General features: G+C 48.4%; 1 protein-coding gene across 1 annotated transcript; it reads left to right on the forward strand.

The window, feature by feature from the left end:
- Positions 1-6,278: 6,278 nt before the first annotated feature.
- On the forward strand, positions 6,279-10,185 carry LOC147650379 (uncharacterized). The gene is made up of 5 exons (XM_086852145.1): positions 6,279-6,331; positions 7,002-7,077; positions 7,822-7,872; positions 8,238-8,351; positions 8,802-10,185. Exons 1-5 carry the CDS (start codon positions 6,279-6,281, stop codon positions 8,910-8,912), a joined length of 405 nt encoding a protein of 134 aa, XP_086708271.1. The 3' UTR covers positions 8,913-10,185.
- Positions 10,186-16,331: the final 6,146 nt, after the last annotated feature.

Genomic DNA, 16,331 nt, shown 5'->3' on the forward strand with positions numbered 1-16,331 from the left:
AAGCTCTTTCCTTTGGTGTGACAAGAGCCGTGCAGCTTGGCAGCCCCAGGGAACCTGCTTCTCAGTGGGAGAGACAATGGAAAGCCAGAAGGGTGGCCTGATCATCAAGAGTCCTGAGGTTGCACAAACCATGCCTTGCTGCTTCTGTAGCCATACAAGCCCTGAGGGAGGGAATTCCTAGGGCCCTGTTTCTTTGTAAGCAAGTCAGGGGATACCTTGAATTCTTGGTAGGAGTCCACAAGCAGAATCTGGACTTGCAATTAAATCATTGCAATCAGCAGTGATGGACTGACCCTTCTCAGCAAATATGACCAAAGCACAATTTCAGAGGAAGATTCTTTAATCCACCATGAAAGAAAGTTAATTTCTGTAACATCAGGACCTTTCTGTTTGACAAATGCTTAAATGAGCCTAAGAACATTGCATGCTGTCTTCCAGGGTACAGGACTCCCTTTATTTTGCAGGGGTAAGGAGAAGTTGATAAGGGAGGGGTGTAAGCAGAGCTGGCTTGTGTAGACGGGGCCTGGGGCTGGCTGATGGACCAGGGCCTTTGCCCCTGAAGATGGTGCAGCTGAGCCCCTCACATTACATCACACACCTCTAACACTGCCTGCTGAGGAGTCTGGATATCTGCACAGAAAAGGACAGAGCCCAGAATATCCCAGCTCTGGTTCTTCTCAGTGGCAAAGGCTCTTAGGCCTCAGCCTTGGCCTGGGTGAATGGCAGTAGGTGCCTTAAAGCATAAGGGCAGAAACCAACATCTTCAGCTAAGGATTATTTCCACCTGAATTTCCTGAAACCAAGCCACCAGTGTCAGGGTGACCCCAGTCATCGGGAAACCACTCAAAGATAAGAAAATGAATGGGACTTCCTAGCAATTACGTTTTCACCAAGTGCCCAAAGAAGCAATGAACACAACTGGGGAGGGATGGGGGGAGAGTAGGAATAGGAAAATGCTGCTAACCTGCATTATGTTTGCAGTTTTAAATAAGAGGCTTCACTGACTCTAGTACTACTTCCTGAAGGGAAATTTTCTGAAAGATACAATCAACAGAAAAAAAAAGTGCTTTGTCTTTTCAAATTTGTCTGTACAACCTGTTTATTTTAGCATGACATGTATGCCACAGCTCAGCACTATCACCAGGAGCGACTCCCCAGCCTTTGTAAATTCTATTTTTCCCAAGTTAAGGCCATGGCTCACAGTTCCTATATGAAGTACTTCAGGTACATTTTTGCCTAATCTGCCTTTTCTAAGTTTATCCTCACATATACTTTGACATTAAACATTTTTCCAGAAGTTAGGGAAAGCACAGGAAATGTAGTGGGAAACCAACTTCTCTCAGTTAAAATGATGTAAAAAAATTCACTGAATGATTTGAATAATCCACAGGCTCCTTGACAGCCAACAGCATGGAAAAGAGACTCTGCCAGCCCCATAGTTTTCATGTGGACTAGAAAATAAAAAAAAGCTTTTATGTGAATTAAGTGTAAGAGAAACTTCAAACACTTTCATGATACTCTGCTGTTGATGGGCACCTTGGGAGAGCGAGGGCAGAAATGCCCTGACTGCTCTGGTCGTGGCAGTTCTGGTGCCTCTCCTGTGCCCACAGGAAGCAGCAGCGGACAGGACCACATCAAGGGGATCCCTGCTCTGCCATGGCTTTCTGCCCTGGCACATGGGGATGCCACCACCCATTGTGGGAGGGCTGGAAGGGAAGGTGGCACAGAAGCAGAACATCCCAGGAGAGGGATTTTTGCCCCTACATGATAACACACAAAGTGCAGAATCAAGCAGAGATGTTTTATGGCAAACAAGACACAGATTCATTGCTGTAACTCACTGGGCAGGTGGCAAAGTAGTGAAGAAAGTTCCTGTCCACTTCCCATTTTGGTGGGAGTGGGGGTGGATTTCCAGCAGGGAGACCACAGCACCCAACCTCCAGACAGCAATCCATGCACACACCTCAGAGGAACATGCACACACTCAGATTCACCATTAAGAGCCAAAAATAACAGCTGCAAAATAACAAAAATATCATGTCAGTGGAATTGCCATAGGGAACTGAGCTGAGATTCAGGCAGTTGCTTGGTATGGTAATTACAAAGCCACTTGTCCGAGAGCACCAAACACCTACTGTGCCTCTTGGCCTGGGAGGGTTTGTTGGGTGCAAATCCCTTCCAAGTCATTCAGTCTGGCTGCAGCCTCAGCCCTGGCAAATGCTTTTGAAGCCAGGCATCTGCAGGAGATGGAGGGCTTTGGCATGTGCCACTCAGGTGACAGATTTTCCTTCCACCTCTGTGCCACAGCATCCATTTCTTCAGTACCATGATTATTTTTGCTTTATCTGCACTTAGAAACAAAATGTTTAGACAGGAGCGTCTTGGAGACCTCTAGGTTTTCTTCCTAGTGAATGTAGTTGGTGCCATGCTGACTAAGTGGAATTTACATTAGCAATAGAAAACCAATACTTTGATTTTCTGATGCTTCCTTCAGTGCAGTACAACTCTGCTGCCTGTTTACACACATAACACCTGCCCTGAAGTACTTTGGGTTTGCAAACTTCAGAGAAGATGCATTTTTAAATTATTTTTTTAACAAAAACTGCTTTATGACCTGCCTGAAGTAAAAAAACTGATTTATTTAACTCATTACTCCTAGGTGCAACCTCTCCATGCAGCTTCCTCCTACGTGCCACATTTTAGGCAAAGAGCTTTTACGTGCCCTAGAAATTATATTAAAAAACACAAGCAGATGAGATTATCTACAAATAAACACCACAAACCAAAGCAATAAATACAGATGATACTTTCAAAAGCTTAATCATGCTGTCTCCCTGCAACTTTGCATTTAAATGTCACAGCAAGTATCATCTCATCTATTTCAGTATGACGGGGTTTGCTGCCCCCCTGGGCAATCTACCAGGAGCCAGCGTTTACTCTCTGCCTACTGCAAGATTACACCTTTGGGGAATGCCATGCAATTTGCAAATTCTCCTTCATTTGGCTCCATCCTATTTGTGTAATTTGATCTACACAGGTAAAGTAAACTGCTGGACCTGTAGTGCACCCTTCCCTCCAGCTGCAGTGGCTGAAGGAAGCAAGAAGGCTCCAGCACAGCCAGCCCTGCAGAAGGGAGAACTCAGTGTAAAGCCAATAAACTCAACCACTGATTCAAGAGATACTACATGTGGTGATGCTATACATTATGCTGTGACCCACATTTGGGCTTCTTCAGCTCATAAAATGTTTTGTTTAATTGCTCTGCTGAGTATGGAACAGCACACATAAGAGAATGGCCTGGAAGATGTGTGATGGCTTCTCCATGAGGATTTCATAGAAGGCAATGCTGGAATAGTGCTGTAAGTGAGAAAATGGTTAGTAGGGTCATCCAAAACCAGGCCATCAAGGACAAACTGAAGTTACTTATATCACCTCAATTAAAGCATCTGCTGGACCTCCTGAGTTCTGATATTGTTTCTTAATGCTGTGATCCCATCCTGTCCCTCCACAAATCCTCCACCTGCCTCAGGGATGAATTTGGCTGCTAAAGAAAAGGTGGGAAGGTGACTCATTTGCCTCCCTTTGCTCAAATTGCCAGGGAGCAGGAGCTGAGTATGAGGAGACTTGTGGGGAAAGGAAAGGCACCAGGGAGAAGTGGGTGCCCTCCTTGCCAGCCACCTGAGCCAGGGATGGCCAAAGCAGCTGGGTGGGAACATTTCCACTCCTCCTGCTGGCCAGCTGCCTCTGGGATGGCTCAGTACCAAGGTGAAGTACTGCCTATTTAACTGGGGTAAGCACAAATCCAGCCCAGCTAAAACTATGGGCTGGCGTTCCCCCATTTCCTACAGAGCCAGGGTAGAGAAGGGGACTGTGACAGGGAGCTGTAGCCCCTGTAAATCTGAGAGCCATTGTTCATACCCATTTCTTTCCACTGATTTCCATCCCATGCCAGTCATGGCCATGACTTCAGCCAAGCCCTCTGTGCTTCCTTTGTGTATTGTGATTGTGGTATCCAACCTTGGCTTTGCTGCTGGAAAAAAAAATAAATATACAAAACAAAGAAAAAAGCTATGGCTTTGGGTACAGAATAAAGAAAAAATTCTGGGTTTGGTTGTACTGAGGGTCTCTTCAGATGACTTCTCTGTTTTCTGGTGTCATCATCAGAGATGTAGCTGTGGAAAGGCCCAACCACCACTAGCCCTATGTGCACCATCACCCCCGGGCTCTCCTTCATATGGGGGTGAGAGGAGCATGATGTACCTAAAATAACCACTTGGATCATTTCTCTGAATTGGCTGGGACTTACTTTGGTGGCTTAAATCAAACATGAAGAGCATGGGGTGGCAAGGCAGGGTGGGCACAGATCTCTGGGACGCCTGTATTCTGCCTCTGGCCACAGCTGGACATGCATGGCAAAAAACAGCAAAAGCAAAACCAGCTCTTCTATGATGAGGAGAAACAATTCAGGCTATGCTCACATATCTGGGGTTCTGTGTCCACTCTGATCAGCAGCACTGGGCTCATGGTTGTGATGTCCCAGTACCCCATTCCCTTTGGGAAAGACAGCTTGACTGACCAAGACTCTTGGAAGGAGCTGTTTTGATTCCCTGTAGGTCCCATGCTCCTGGTAGCTCTAATCCCCTCTCACAGAGGCCCCCCTCAATGCTGTTTCTCAGAACTGGGCTCCACTTTCTAGGTGTCATTTTCTGCCCCCACAACCCAAACTGGTTTGTCAGCTTTTCCCATCAGCAGGTTTGTATTGTGATATCGATAGTTTGGGGAATGATTTTATCTGCCTTTTGTGGGAGGTGGCATACACTCTCCCATGCATGGTTTGCAGAGTGCAGTAATCAAAAACCATAGGAATATTCACCACAGCCCCACATAACCTTGTGATTCCACTGGGACACTGCACCAGGGCACAGTGTCTGCACCACAGAATCTTCCCTGGTGTCATGGTGAGTCCTGGTCCAGCAGCTTGGCTCAAGGGAGCCAGGGACACTGGCTTTGGGACAGGGGGACATAACACACTCTGACAGGGGGACATAACACACTCTGACAGGGGGACATAACACACTCTGCACTGTGTAGCCCTGGCTATACACCAGCCCTCCACCTACACTGATGGGAGTGCTCTTGGCTCCCACCTGGCTCTGACCCAGCCTCTCAAATTCACAGGGAATTCAGTGACTGGGAACTGTCTCCATTTTTTTTTTCAGGCTAATACAGGAACAAATGGAGAGTCCTGCAGTCCAGTCTTGCCACTGCAACCTTAAGTCAATGGTCATCCCATTGAGAAGGAGTGCAGTGAAGTGGGAAGGGACTTGTTTGAAATATTAAGTTCAGACTTCCTCAAGCTCTCTCAGGCTCTGTGATACCTCAACGTCACTGAAAATTTGAAAAAAAAAAACTCAAAAACATTTAAACTTAAATGTTTCTATATTTTCTAAATTCATTTAACAAGTTGCATTATTTATAAGCCTCTAAGCAGGTACCAGCTGAAGTTGGGTTTCCCTGGACAGGGTTTGCCCCAGCTGGGGCTGCAGCTTTGCAGAGCCATGGGGAGCTAGTGACAGCAGAGCCACAAGGTGCTGCTTCACCTGTGCATGCAGGAGGAAGCAGCAAAAGTAATTTAAGAACTTGGAGAAGAAATGAACCATTTTGTCAAGTCAACTTTTTTCCCCACAAAATTTCTTCTGACAAGACCAGCCATAGTGGGAAGCAACTATGGGTTTTGTCTATTTTCCTGCACAAGAATATGGTGGTTTGAATCCCTGAACTACTGTTGGTTTTCTGATGTCCCCTTGGATGCCATGAGAGGGACAATGTGGTATGGCACAGGATGGCATGGAACAGCCTGGAACACCATGAGATGGTGTGGGACCCCAAGCTGGGCACTACAGGAGCCATCCTCCCACAATGGAATTTGTACTACAGAGCTGAGTAAGTTCTGGTTGAAACCAAATACCTACATGCCAGAAAACACCCTCAGCTACTTCTTCCTTTACAAACAAGAGCACTATTTTGGTTTTGTGTATGCTCAACATCTTGATAAAAGTTTTGAGATTTTCTTTTCCCTCAAATCTTCGGCAACTTGAGCTTGCTGGGACTACTGCTGTTATGGCCAAAGGCCATGAATTTTTTCTGGCAAACACTTCAGCTCTTCCTCTCCAACAGCATCCCTGTGACAGGCCCTTCCCTGAAGGGCTGCTGATGCCCATAATCCCCCCTTCTGCTAGTGGTGGCTGAGCTGCAGCACAGGGCACTGTGGTTCCAGCATGGCCCAAGAACCACTGGGAAAAGGATCCTGGGAAAAGGAGGAGAGGTCCAGGTACCCACTGGTGCCATGGCATCCCCCAGGAGACACCAACACCCAAGGCAGGAGCTTGGCAGGCATCCAGCCATGCACATTCTAGAGATGATCCTTCTCTGTAACTGTTTGTCTTTCCCATTGTGGAGACCAGGAAAGCACCAATGGATATTTCTCTGCACATAAAATCATGCCTTGACTTTACTCAAGCCTTGCAACACGCTTGATTCCGTCCTGCACGTGTCCATGGCTTTCCACATGCAGCACATTACAAACATGCTCAATAGTAAATAGATCCTTGAACACTGAAAAATACTCTCATCTCATCCCAGTATCTCCTCATCTATCAGTTAGGTGATTAAAATCTGCATGTATATATAGAATAATAGATAAGGTTATTCAACGTATAGAGGATTCTTTGCCACCGTTACGTAATGCCCTTCTTTGGGTGTCTCACTTCCCACTGCATCCTCTGTGCTGCACAGGAAGACACCTATATTTGGCAGTTGCAATGGAGACACAGGTCCTTCTTCACACTATAAAAATGGTGCCCTCTCAAGCAGAGAGGCAGAGAGACCCTGACCATCCAGCCCAGACAGCACAGGACGTGCTCAGACAGCGGTGGCAGAATGCTTCCCTCACTGAAGACAGCTTTCACTCTACTCTCCTTGATCCAGCTCATCTCTTCCAGAGCTGTGACTCCATCCCCCCAGCAAACACTGAAGGAGGTCATCCTCCTTATCCAACAGCTCAATTCAGGAGCGCAGGTAAATGCTGCTACACCTCTTGGCTTTGCTTTGCTTTCTGAACATGATGATGATGATGATGATGATGATGATGATGATGATGATGATGATGATATGATGATGATGATGATGATGATGATGTTCTACAGTGTCCAAGGCCAGGTACCGGCACTTCCACCACAGGGACTGGTGCCCGCCTCGGTGGCAGGAGCCCTTACAGCTGGATCCATCCACTTCACCTCACCTACTGCCTGGGGCACCTTGGCCTGTTTCAGCCTAGATTTTGTGTCTAGCCCTTGACTTGGTGGTACAAGCAGCCCCTGGGATCTGGTCAGATGAAATTTTCCACCTGACATTAGGTACTTTGCAGAAAAAAGTGCTGAGAACAGGAAAGCCTTCTGTGTCAGGGTGACAGAGGCAGCTCGGGGACATGGACATTGTGGTCTGGGCAGTGTGAGCTGCCAGGGGGGCCCTGCTCTAGTCCCACTGAGCACAAAGGGATTCTCCTGTGCCTTCCCAAAGAAGTGCTGTGCAAAGCCAGGTCCTGTGTCCAGGAGCCTGTTTGGAAACAATTTGCTGAAAGATGGATTTCAGTGGTGGCAGCACCAAGGGTGCATCCACACCATGGCCTGCTGGAGAGGGATGCAGACATGGTGCCCTTCCTGGGAGAGGGCACAGCAGATGACTCCTTGGGGATGGTCTCACAATGATGGTCTCACAATGACAGTCTCATAGCCATGACTCTCCCTTGTGTTGCCTCTCCAGGTCCCCTGCAATGACACCCGAGTGGCACAGGTTGCCTTCACGGATCGAAAGGTAAACACCTATGCAGATGTAGGCAGAAAATGCATTTATCAGAAATCCAGACATAGCCAGGGCCCTCCTTCCCAAGGGGCACAGCACCTGTAGCTGAGGTAGCTTTGTTAATCACTGAGGGGCTGCTCAGTGCCAGTTGCTGGGGTGAGCCAGCTTGGTATGGCTCGATACTGGCTGGCACCTGCCTCCAGCCCACATCTCCAACCCAGCTCTCCCCAGCCCCAGCCATGGGGCACAGCCCAGGTCACTGCTGTAACATGAAAGCAGGTTAGGAAGTCACTGTGGAACCTCCTACCAGTCCTGAATAATCAGCTTCAAGTTAATTTGGCTACATGGTTCTAATGACTGTGCTCTGTGTTGCGCAGCTGCCGGACCAGGAGCTGCTGTGCCAGGCAGACATGGCACTCACTAGAGTCACCAGCTGCAAGGAAACCTACGAGCCGCTCATCACCAACCTGAAGCGCCTGCATGGCAAGAAGGTAAAGAGATTCACCTCCTTGCTTGTGCTGTGCTCCACAGCTCTGGCCCAACAGTGCTTGTGCCCCCACATTGAGGGTACCCCACAGCTGATCAGAAATTGTTCTCTTGAATGGGGCCAGAGCCTGGGCATTGCAAACTTGCCGGAGCTTCAGGTTAATCTGCTTCTAGGGGAAGAGGATGGCAGCTCCCACCACCCCCAGCCACCCCAGACCAGTGGTCATGGGAGTCAACACCACTGGGCACAAGGGCCAGAGGTTTGGTTCTGAGCAAAGGACAATTCCTGAGCTCCTGGGCCAGCATCCTCACCACGCTGAGTTATTTGCTGAATTATTTATGAGGCAACGGAGGCAAACAAAGCATCTGTCTGGGCTGGGAGCCTCGCTACCCACCATCCCAGCTGCTAAATCATGCTGCCATGTGCTCTAATGTATTTACTCTTCCTTCCCCAGAAATGCTTCCTGAGAGATGAAAATGAGATCTACCTGCGTCACTTTTTGCCAGCGCTGGGGAACTTCACCCAGGGGATGTACAGGCACAGGGGCTCGTTGGCTACACAGTGAGATGGGCAGCTCTGCCAGCCTGGAGCCCCAGGATCTCACTGCTGGTAGCTCTAAAACAAGTTTTGCAAAGTGGTTTTGTTTTGTTCTGTTTTTCTCTTTTTGCTCCTTGTTTCCTGCACTTCCTTAGCCCTGCTCCAGCCTTCCTAAACCAAACCAATTCTCACAGCCAGAGGACACGTCCCAGAGAGCACACTGGGGTCCTTGGCTGCGATTGGCAATGTCCACTGCTCAGCAGGCACTGGATATCTCCCAAATTTTCTGTCCAGGAGCCGTTCATTAGATGTTACTCAGCCTCAGCAGGAGAGGTCTCATTTGTTTAAGGCTGCCCTTAACTCTTCCCTGGCTCATCCAGCTGGGATGTGAGAGCCCCCCCTCTCATCCCAGGAGGAGGGATGAGGGAGGGTTTGCTGAGCCAGGAGGAGCAGAGCATCCTGGACAGCTGCTGAGGAGCCTCAGCTCTTAACTCATTCATCTGCTCCTGCAGCACCTACCAAAACCAAAACCAGATTATCTGCTTCCTGTTTCCCTTAGCAACAGGAGGTTTCTTCACAATCATCTTCTCTTCCTAAAGAGATCAAAATCTAGGCTGAAATGATGAATTTTTCACTGATGGGTTACTACAGCAGCTGATGGGGAGGCCGATTTCTGGGAGCAGAGCTGGGGAAGTGCAGAATTTGAGAGCAAAAGCTAGAAGGGAAAATGGGTCAGAGGGGCTGGAACTGTTACTGCAACTTCAATGTGTTTCTTCTATTGTAGGTGGCTCTTAAGTTATTTGTATTGAAGCCAGGAGAGTCTGTAGGAAAACTTTGAATCTAATGCGTGCTCACTGGCATCACACTTCTAAAGTTTATTTATTATTATATGTTATTTAAATAACTTATTTTTATAGTGTGTAATCTAAAGATTCAAGACCAAAAAGTCCTGGCTGTTGAAAGCTTTTCTTTGCTAGAGACCCAAAATAAAAAGGAAAAGCCAGTATTCAAGGTTTATTTTGAAATTACATGGTAGTTCTGTGGAATGCAATCATGTTTAAAATACTGCTACCTCATTTTAAGAACTCTTACTGTCTGATTGCCTTTGCACAACAACGAATGAACATGTGCTGATATGTAATTTATTGTTCTCTCTATTTAAAATATTTGTATTATGAGAGTTAATATATGCAAATTACCATGTATTTGAATGTCTTAATTTTGTTATTTTGTTCATATCAACGATGCACTGATTTTATTGAAGTGTCCCTGGGCTTAAGCAATAAACAACTGAGATAAGAGCTCTTGGTGACCATAGTTTATGCTGTCAATTCCCTCTTACCTTCAGCAGTTAATGAGGAGCATCAGGGGAGCTGCTTCCTTGGTCAGGAATGCTGGCATTTTTGGGGCAATGTACAGTAAATGTACCCACCCTGATACTGAGAGCAAGGCCTCAAGAAAGGAAAAGACACCAAAGAACCCGCCTGGCTTGTGGCTTCGGGAGTTGGTGAAAGGACAGGCTGGAGGAGGAGGGATGAGAGCCTTTGCTTGGGAAGAGGGCCTTGTGCATGGGGCCATGGTGGAGGGGGATTTTAGGGTGCAGGCTGTGCTCTGGGGGCAGTGAGGGCTGGAGGGGGAGCCAAGTGCAGCTGTAGGCAGGGGAAGGCTTGTCTGATGTGAGAGGGAAGGGATGGGGCTGGCTTATGGATCAGAAGCTGCTTAGTGCCAGCAGCACACATGTAGGGAACAAATCCACAAAATAACTGCTGGAAATTGTTATGCATGCTCTAAATGCATGCAACAGGGGCTCAGCTGCAGCCTTGGGATTTGCCCAGGATAAACCCCAGCACTATTAGCAGCAGGCATGGCAGCAGCAGAAATGCATGAAAACAGAACATAGGCAATACCCTCAGGCACATGGTGTGACCCTTTGGGATGGTGCTGTACAGGGCCAGGAGCTGGACTTGATGACCCCTGTGGGTCCCTTCTAACCTATTCCGTGGTTCTGTGATTCTGTGATTCCATGATCCCTGCTGCCATCAGCTGCCAGTCACCACAGGCACAGTGTGACAGCTGGGCAAACCCTCAAGGAACTGCCTCAGTGGCTGTCCTGGAATCTTTCTGGTTCAGGACAAAGAGGGGAGAGCTGAGCCAGTGGCTGTGACTTTTGGCAGAGCCCAGCCTCAGTGGCCATAGGGATATTGGTGCTTGAGAGCCTGACCAGCATTCTTGTGGGGCGGGAGATGCTCCAAATCACAGAGTCCAAGGAGCTCCAAGAAGAGAAAAACTGAGGACACATTTCTGAATCAAGCACCTTTCTTTGGTAGGGAAACAGGGCAGGTTCATCCCTGGATGGTGGCTGGGATGAAGGCACAGCCAGGGCTCCAGAAACAGGAGGGACCCCACTGAGGCTGTAGCTGTCCCATCAGGGAGTGATCACTGCCATCAACTCCATCCCACCCTTGGGAAAGGACATGGGAATCTTTTCATTTGCTGTTGTGTTGGATTATTGACCCTGGCTGGATGTCAGGGTCCCACCACAGCACTCCTGTCACCCTCAGCTGGGCAGTGGGGAGAAAATGTAACAAAAGATTTGTGTGTCAGAGTAAAGACAAGGAAAAAACAATCAGCAATTACTGTCATAGGCAAAACAGATTCAGCCTGGGGGGAAATTTGTTTAATTATTTAATCATTCAATTTATTGTTACCCAAATGAGAGTAGGATAATGAGAAATAAAAACTAAATTTTACAACACCTTAATCTCACCCATCTCCTCCTCCAAAGCTTAACTTCACTCCTGATTTTCTCTCTCTTCCAGCTGCAGTTGTGCAAGGTTTTTCCCCATTGTTGCAAATGGGCTGGGCCTTGACCAGCAGCAGCAGGTCCCTCTTGGAGCAACTGGAGTTGGTTCCATCAGGCATTGAGAAATCCTCCAGCAGCTTCTCACAGAACCCAGTCTTGTAACAGCTCCCCACTATTAAAACCTTGCCATGCAAATCTAACATAACTGGTAACTTTCTCATCACACAGTGATGCAGTTTTCTACCATGATTCAGCCTGAGTGGAGCAAAGGTTAACTTTTTCTGTGATTTGAGCATGTTCTCTTCACTGATTGCAGTTTTAGGGCTTCCCACCATGATCACTGGGGAATCCCTGTGTCTGCAGGATGGGGCTACTTCCTCTATCCCCTTCTCCAGAATCACTTTTAGGCAGGGATCCTACTACCAGCACCACTCACCCCAGAGCGGTGGGACAGCTCTGGGCATGCCAGTGAGGACCCACCATCCCTGGGGGCCATGGATGCAGTCACACAGCCAGAGCATGCAGAGGCAGGAAACAGCACAGCTCTCCACTGGCAAATCCCTCACAAAGATCTTTCTGTGTCAATGACTTCACATAACTTCATCCAGGCCATCTCGGAACCAGACAAACAAAATTACTATCAGTCTGGCTACTCCCAGATTCATCGAGTGCTCACAAGTTGTTATCTGGTGGCAAGTTGCTGTTTGAGTTTGAAAAATCCCTATTAGTTATTACAAAACTCCAAAGTTTCCCAGCTCAGCATTTCTAAGTGCTGTTTCCTGTGGCAGTACCGGTTGGTGGGGCTGGCAGAACCCATTGTCTGAAAGCTCAGGCTGTTGTTCCCCAAGCAGGGCAGGATGGACACGGCAGTCTCCAGCTCCCTGAAGTGCTGGAATAGGGCCACATCCCCCCAGTTTTCCACCATCTCCCTGCACAAACCCTGCAGGACTCCACACAGCTCTGGGGATCCTGTTTGGTCAGGAGGGTCCCCAGCTCTCCACAAACCCCCCAGGCTGGTGCCTTGTTCCTGCCCAGGTTTGTTCCCACATGGAGGCTCTGCCATACTTTCTGTTCCTCCCCAGGTTATGGAAATAAGGGATGGAAATCAGTGTGCAGATGAAGGTTGCTTTACATGATCTGGAGATGTTAAAATGAAACACGATAGAAGAACTCGCAGGATACTCAAAGGAAAATTAAAAGTGTTTCTATTGGAGTGTGCCAGAGCAGTGTGCTACCCAGTTTAACTACTTGGAATTCACAGTGTAGAGAAAGCCTCGAGATATGGAGAAATTGAGAATCCTCAAACCAGGCAGCTTATATACTGTATGTGACATGACTCCTGCCATTGTCATCTTACAGTGGAAATTTCATAATGCAAGATCAGAAGAAAATTTTGACTTGCACAAAAAAGAGCTGTTGCTCTCCTAATTGGGAGTAACTTTGGAAAGTGCCTATAAGGGAAAAATAAGTTTTTCCTTCTGCTTCAGCAATTTTACAGTAATAAATTGAGGTGCTTCCTCCAGAAACGTGCACACAGTTACAGATCACTGTACAATCCAGAGACTGAGTTGAAGGGATCCAGCCAAAGCAGGCCATGAGTATTCTGGTCCAGGTCCTGCTCCCTTTCCTGGTGCTGTCAGCCTGCCTGGGTGATGTGGTCACTGCATGGACACACACTCTGCGGAACAACATGCTGAAGGAAAGCATCAAGCTGCTGGACCAGCTCCAGCAGATGGAGGTAGGGGTGGTTGGTGCTTTACACACTGATGGGAAGGACAGACTGTTTCACCAGGCTTGGAGGGACTGATGCTGAGCCAGAGGAAGGTGATGAGCACAGGGCTCACACTGCTCCTGGGGCCTGGCAGGTGGACAGATGTGTGTCTGTGTGTGCACATCAGGATGGATCCATGTGGTCTGGAGCCTGACTGGTCCTCTCCTTTGTATCTTGTAAAGGTTTCCTGTAACAAGATGAGTGTGAGAAATATTTTTGCAGATTATAAGGTAAGAACCCAACCATATAGACCTGATGGGTACTGGGAGGATGCTGGGGTCAGAGGAGAGCACAGGGCAGTGGGAGGCAGGTAGGAAGCCCAGGATCCTGCCTGTCCTGGTATGGTGTGGAGGAGCAGGAACCCACTGTGAGCTCCCAGCACAAGCATTGGGCTGCCCAGCTGGTTTTCACCACTCCTGGTGCCCTGCACAGGTTGCCCTCACCTTCCCACACACATCTCCGCCTCCAGCCAAGGCACCATTGGTGGCTTCTGGCCACCCTGGAGACAGGGAGAGGCCAGAGGATGGGCAGGGATGGGCACCTGTGCTTGGGCAGCAAACAGGTTTTAGCATTTCAGAGAGGAACATCTCCCTTTGCCTTGGCATGCTGTCACCAGCTCAGACACCCACACACACCTATTGCACAGCATCTTGAGCGCTGGGTAGACACAGTATCCCTCTTTAGCCCCTTATCTGGGGGAAGGCTCTGCAGCTAGCATAAGATTTAATAGCAGATAAGGCCTCCTTCTGCTCTGAAAACTGCTGCCTAAGCCAAGCTCCCCAGCCCCGGAGTTCCTGTTTTCACAGAAAGCCCATGCCCTCGCTTTGTGCCACACCCGGCGGCATCTGAGGGGTAGAGTGGCCTTCCCTGAGGGGCTGGGGCTCAGCATCCTCACGGGATCCTCACACCCCTTCTGCCACAGGGAGCAGCCTGCTAGTGAGAAGAGATGCCTGAGATACTGCACAGCCCCACACTCACAGCTGCCCATGCTCACAGGAATGGACCAGTCACTTGTTTGAAGATACTGCTCAGGTGCAAGCTGAGACAGAGCAGGCAGCACTGGGAACATCCTCCAGGGAAAAAAGTCCAATAGTTTTTTAATTGCTACCAGCACTTATTAACTCCTCATCTTCCATGTGTCTCTGCTACAGGACTTCTCAAAGCTTCTAATGAAAGCAAACTCTTCCCAGGTGCTTTTGTTATTCCTGTAGCACATCTGCCTGCTCCAACCAGCTTCACTCGCAGGGAAGCCACAGGGAGCAGCTTCAGAGGGTCCCACACGCACATCTGCAGCAGGAGCATGATGCTCCAGCACAGAGGTGCTTGCTGTTGTGCCACACTGCCACAGCCTCTTCCAGGGGTTGATTCCTCCTCACCAGGAAAGGGATGGGAGCAGAGCCAGGTGTGCACAGATGGAGCTGGAAAGCTTCAGGAAGGCTTTGGCACCTCAAATCACAACTTTCACCTATCCTTTAGAATAGAAATATATTATTTGTAGTGTTTTAATCTGCTGCTAATAAGCCATGACTATACAAAAGAGTTTTTTAAAAAGCCATGTGTCTTTTCCCAGAGAGATAACAATATGGAGATCTTATGCAAAGCTGCCACAATTGCTCGGGAGGGCCAGAGCTGCCACAGGTACCTCGAGGGCATTTACCACAACTTGCTCAGCCTAGTCTGGGGGAGCAGAGCAGGGCACAAGGTGAGGCACAGCTCTCCCTGCACTGCCCACAGCCCTCAAGCTTCTCTCTTGGTCACCACTTGTGTTTTACTCTCCCACCAGTGCTAGCAGCCCAACCCAAGCTGCAGAACCCAATCCTGCCCCAGCAAGCTTTTTAATAGCCCCTTTTTCCCATTCCAGAAGCCATGTCCTGTGGCAGCAAACAGCACCACCTCACTGAAGAATTTCCTCAAGGAATTACACCAAGTCCTCCAAGAAGAGTACAAGAGTCAGAAGTCAAAGGACACCCCTTTTGTTTTTAAACTATGATCCTATTTTTCAAGTATTATTTATAATAATTCTTTAAATAAATGTATTTTTAGACTAAACGTGCTGGTACTGCATAGGATGTTACACGAGGCAATAGTTAAGGGAGTTCCAAGTTTATGGGAATAAGGGTGGTGTGGCTAGGAATTGCCAAACAATCTGTCCTGCTATGGAATTCAGCTCATGCTAACATGAGGAAAACATTTCTAAGCAGAAAAGCCCAAGAGAAGGCACAGGGGAGAAGCCAGGCCACAAATCGGGCATGCTCCTGAAAGCTGGGAACTCCAAAGTGCATGCTCAAGCTGCAAAGGGAGAAGCCAGGTCTGGAGCTAAGCAAGCTCTCTCATTACTTACAGCCTGTATTATAATATATCTCTATATGTGGCACAGCCCTTTGTGACCCAGGAGCGAAGAGGCAGGACTGTGCAGGGTTTGGTTCATGCATCAGCTGAGCCACAGGACTCTGGTGAGCTGCAGATCACAGAAAAACTGGTACCTACAGGCTAAGGGACCACAGGCACTGCCAACCAACACGGCTCAAGCAGCAGAGGAAACAGAGCTGAACATTTCCAACTACTGCAGGTAAATTCACACCATCTGCACTAGTACAAGGTGTGGCTGGCTTGAGTAACACAGGATACAAAGCTGGGACAGTGTGCAAAGCCTTCTCCCCATCTGCTGCCCCCCTCTGCAATGCACACATCAGAAGAGGCAGAGCATGGGCAACACTGACCATGCAGGGGGCCCAGAAGCAGCTCTTGCAGTGCCCAGGCTCAGCCCAGGACCACCCCAGCAAAGGATGGGTTTAAACAGGGGCTCAAGCAGCTCCTCAGGCACATCTCTAGAGCTGCAGCCTCATCCCACTGGTTTTCGCTGTAGTCTTGCA

Source organism: Cyanistes caeruleus, chromosome 15 (genome assembly GCF_971803275.1).
Source record: "Cyanistes caeruleus chromosome 15, bCyaCae1.hap1.1, whole genome shotgun sequence".
Lineage (NCBI taxonomy): Eukaryota > Metazoa > Chordata > Aves > Passeriformes > Paridae > Cyanistes > Cyanistes caeruleus.

Bases quoted from the DNA above. Each gene is read 5' to 3' on its own strand.
- LOC147650379 (XM_086852145.1), top strand. From the start codon at position 6,279: ATGGCCCAAGAACCACTGGGAAAAGGATCCTGGGAAAAGGAGGAGAGG. The intron at 6,332-7,001 runs GTACCCACTGGT...CATCTCTTCCAG, and splicing joins GAAAAGGAGGAGAGGTCCAG to AGCTGTGACTCCATCCCCCC. The intron at 7,078-7,821 runs GTAAATGCTGCT...TTGCCTCTCCAG, and splicing joins AGCTCAATTCAGGAGCGCAG to GTCCCCTGCAATGACACCCG.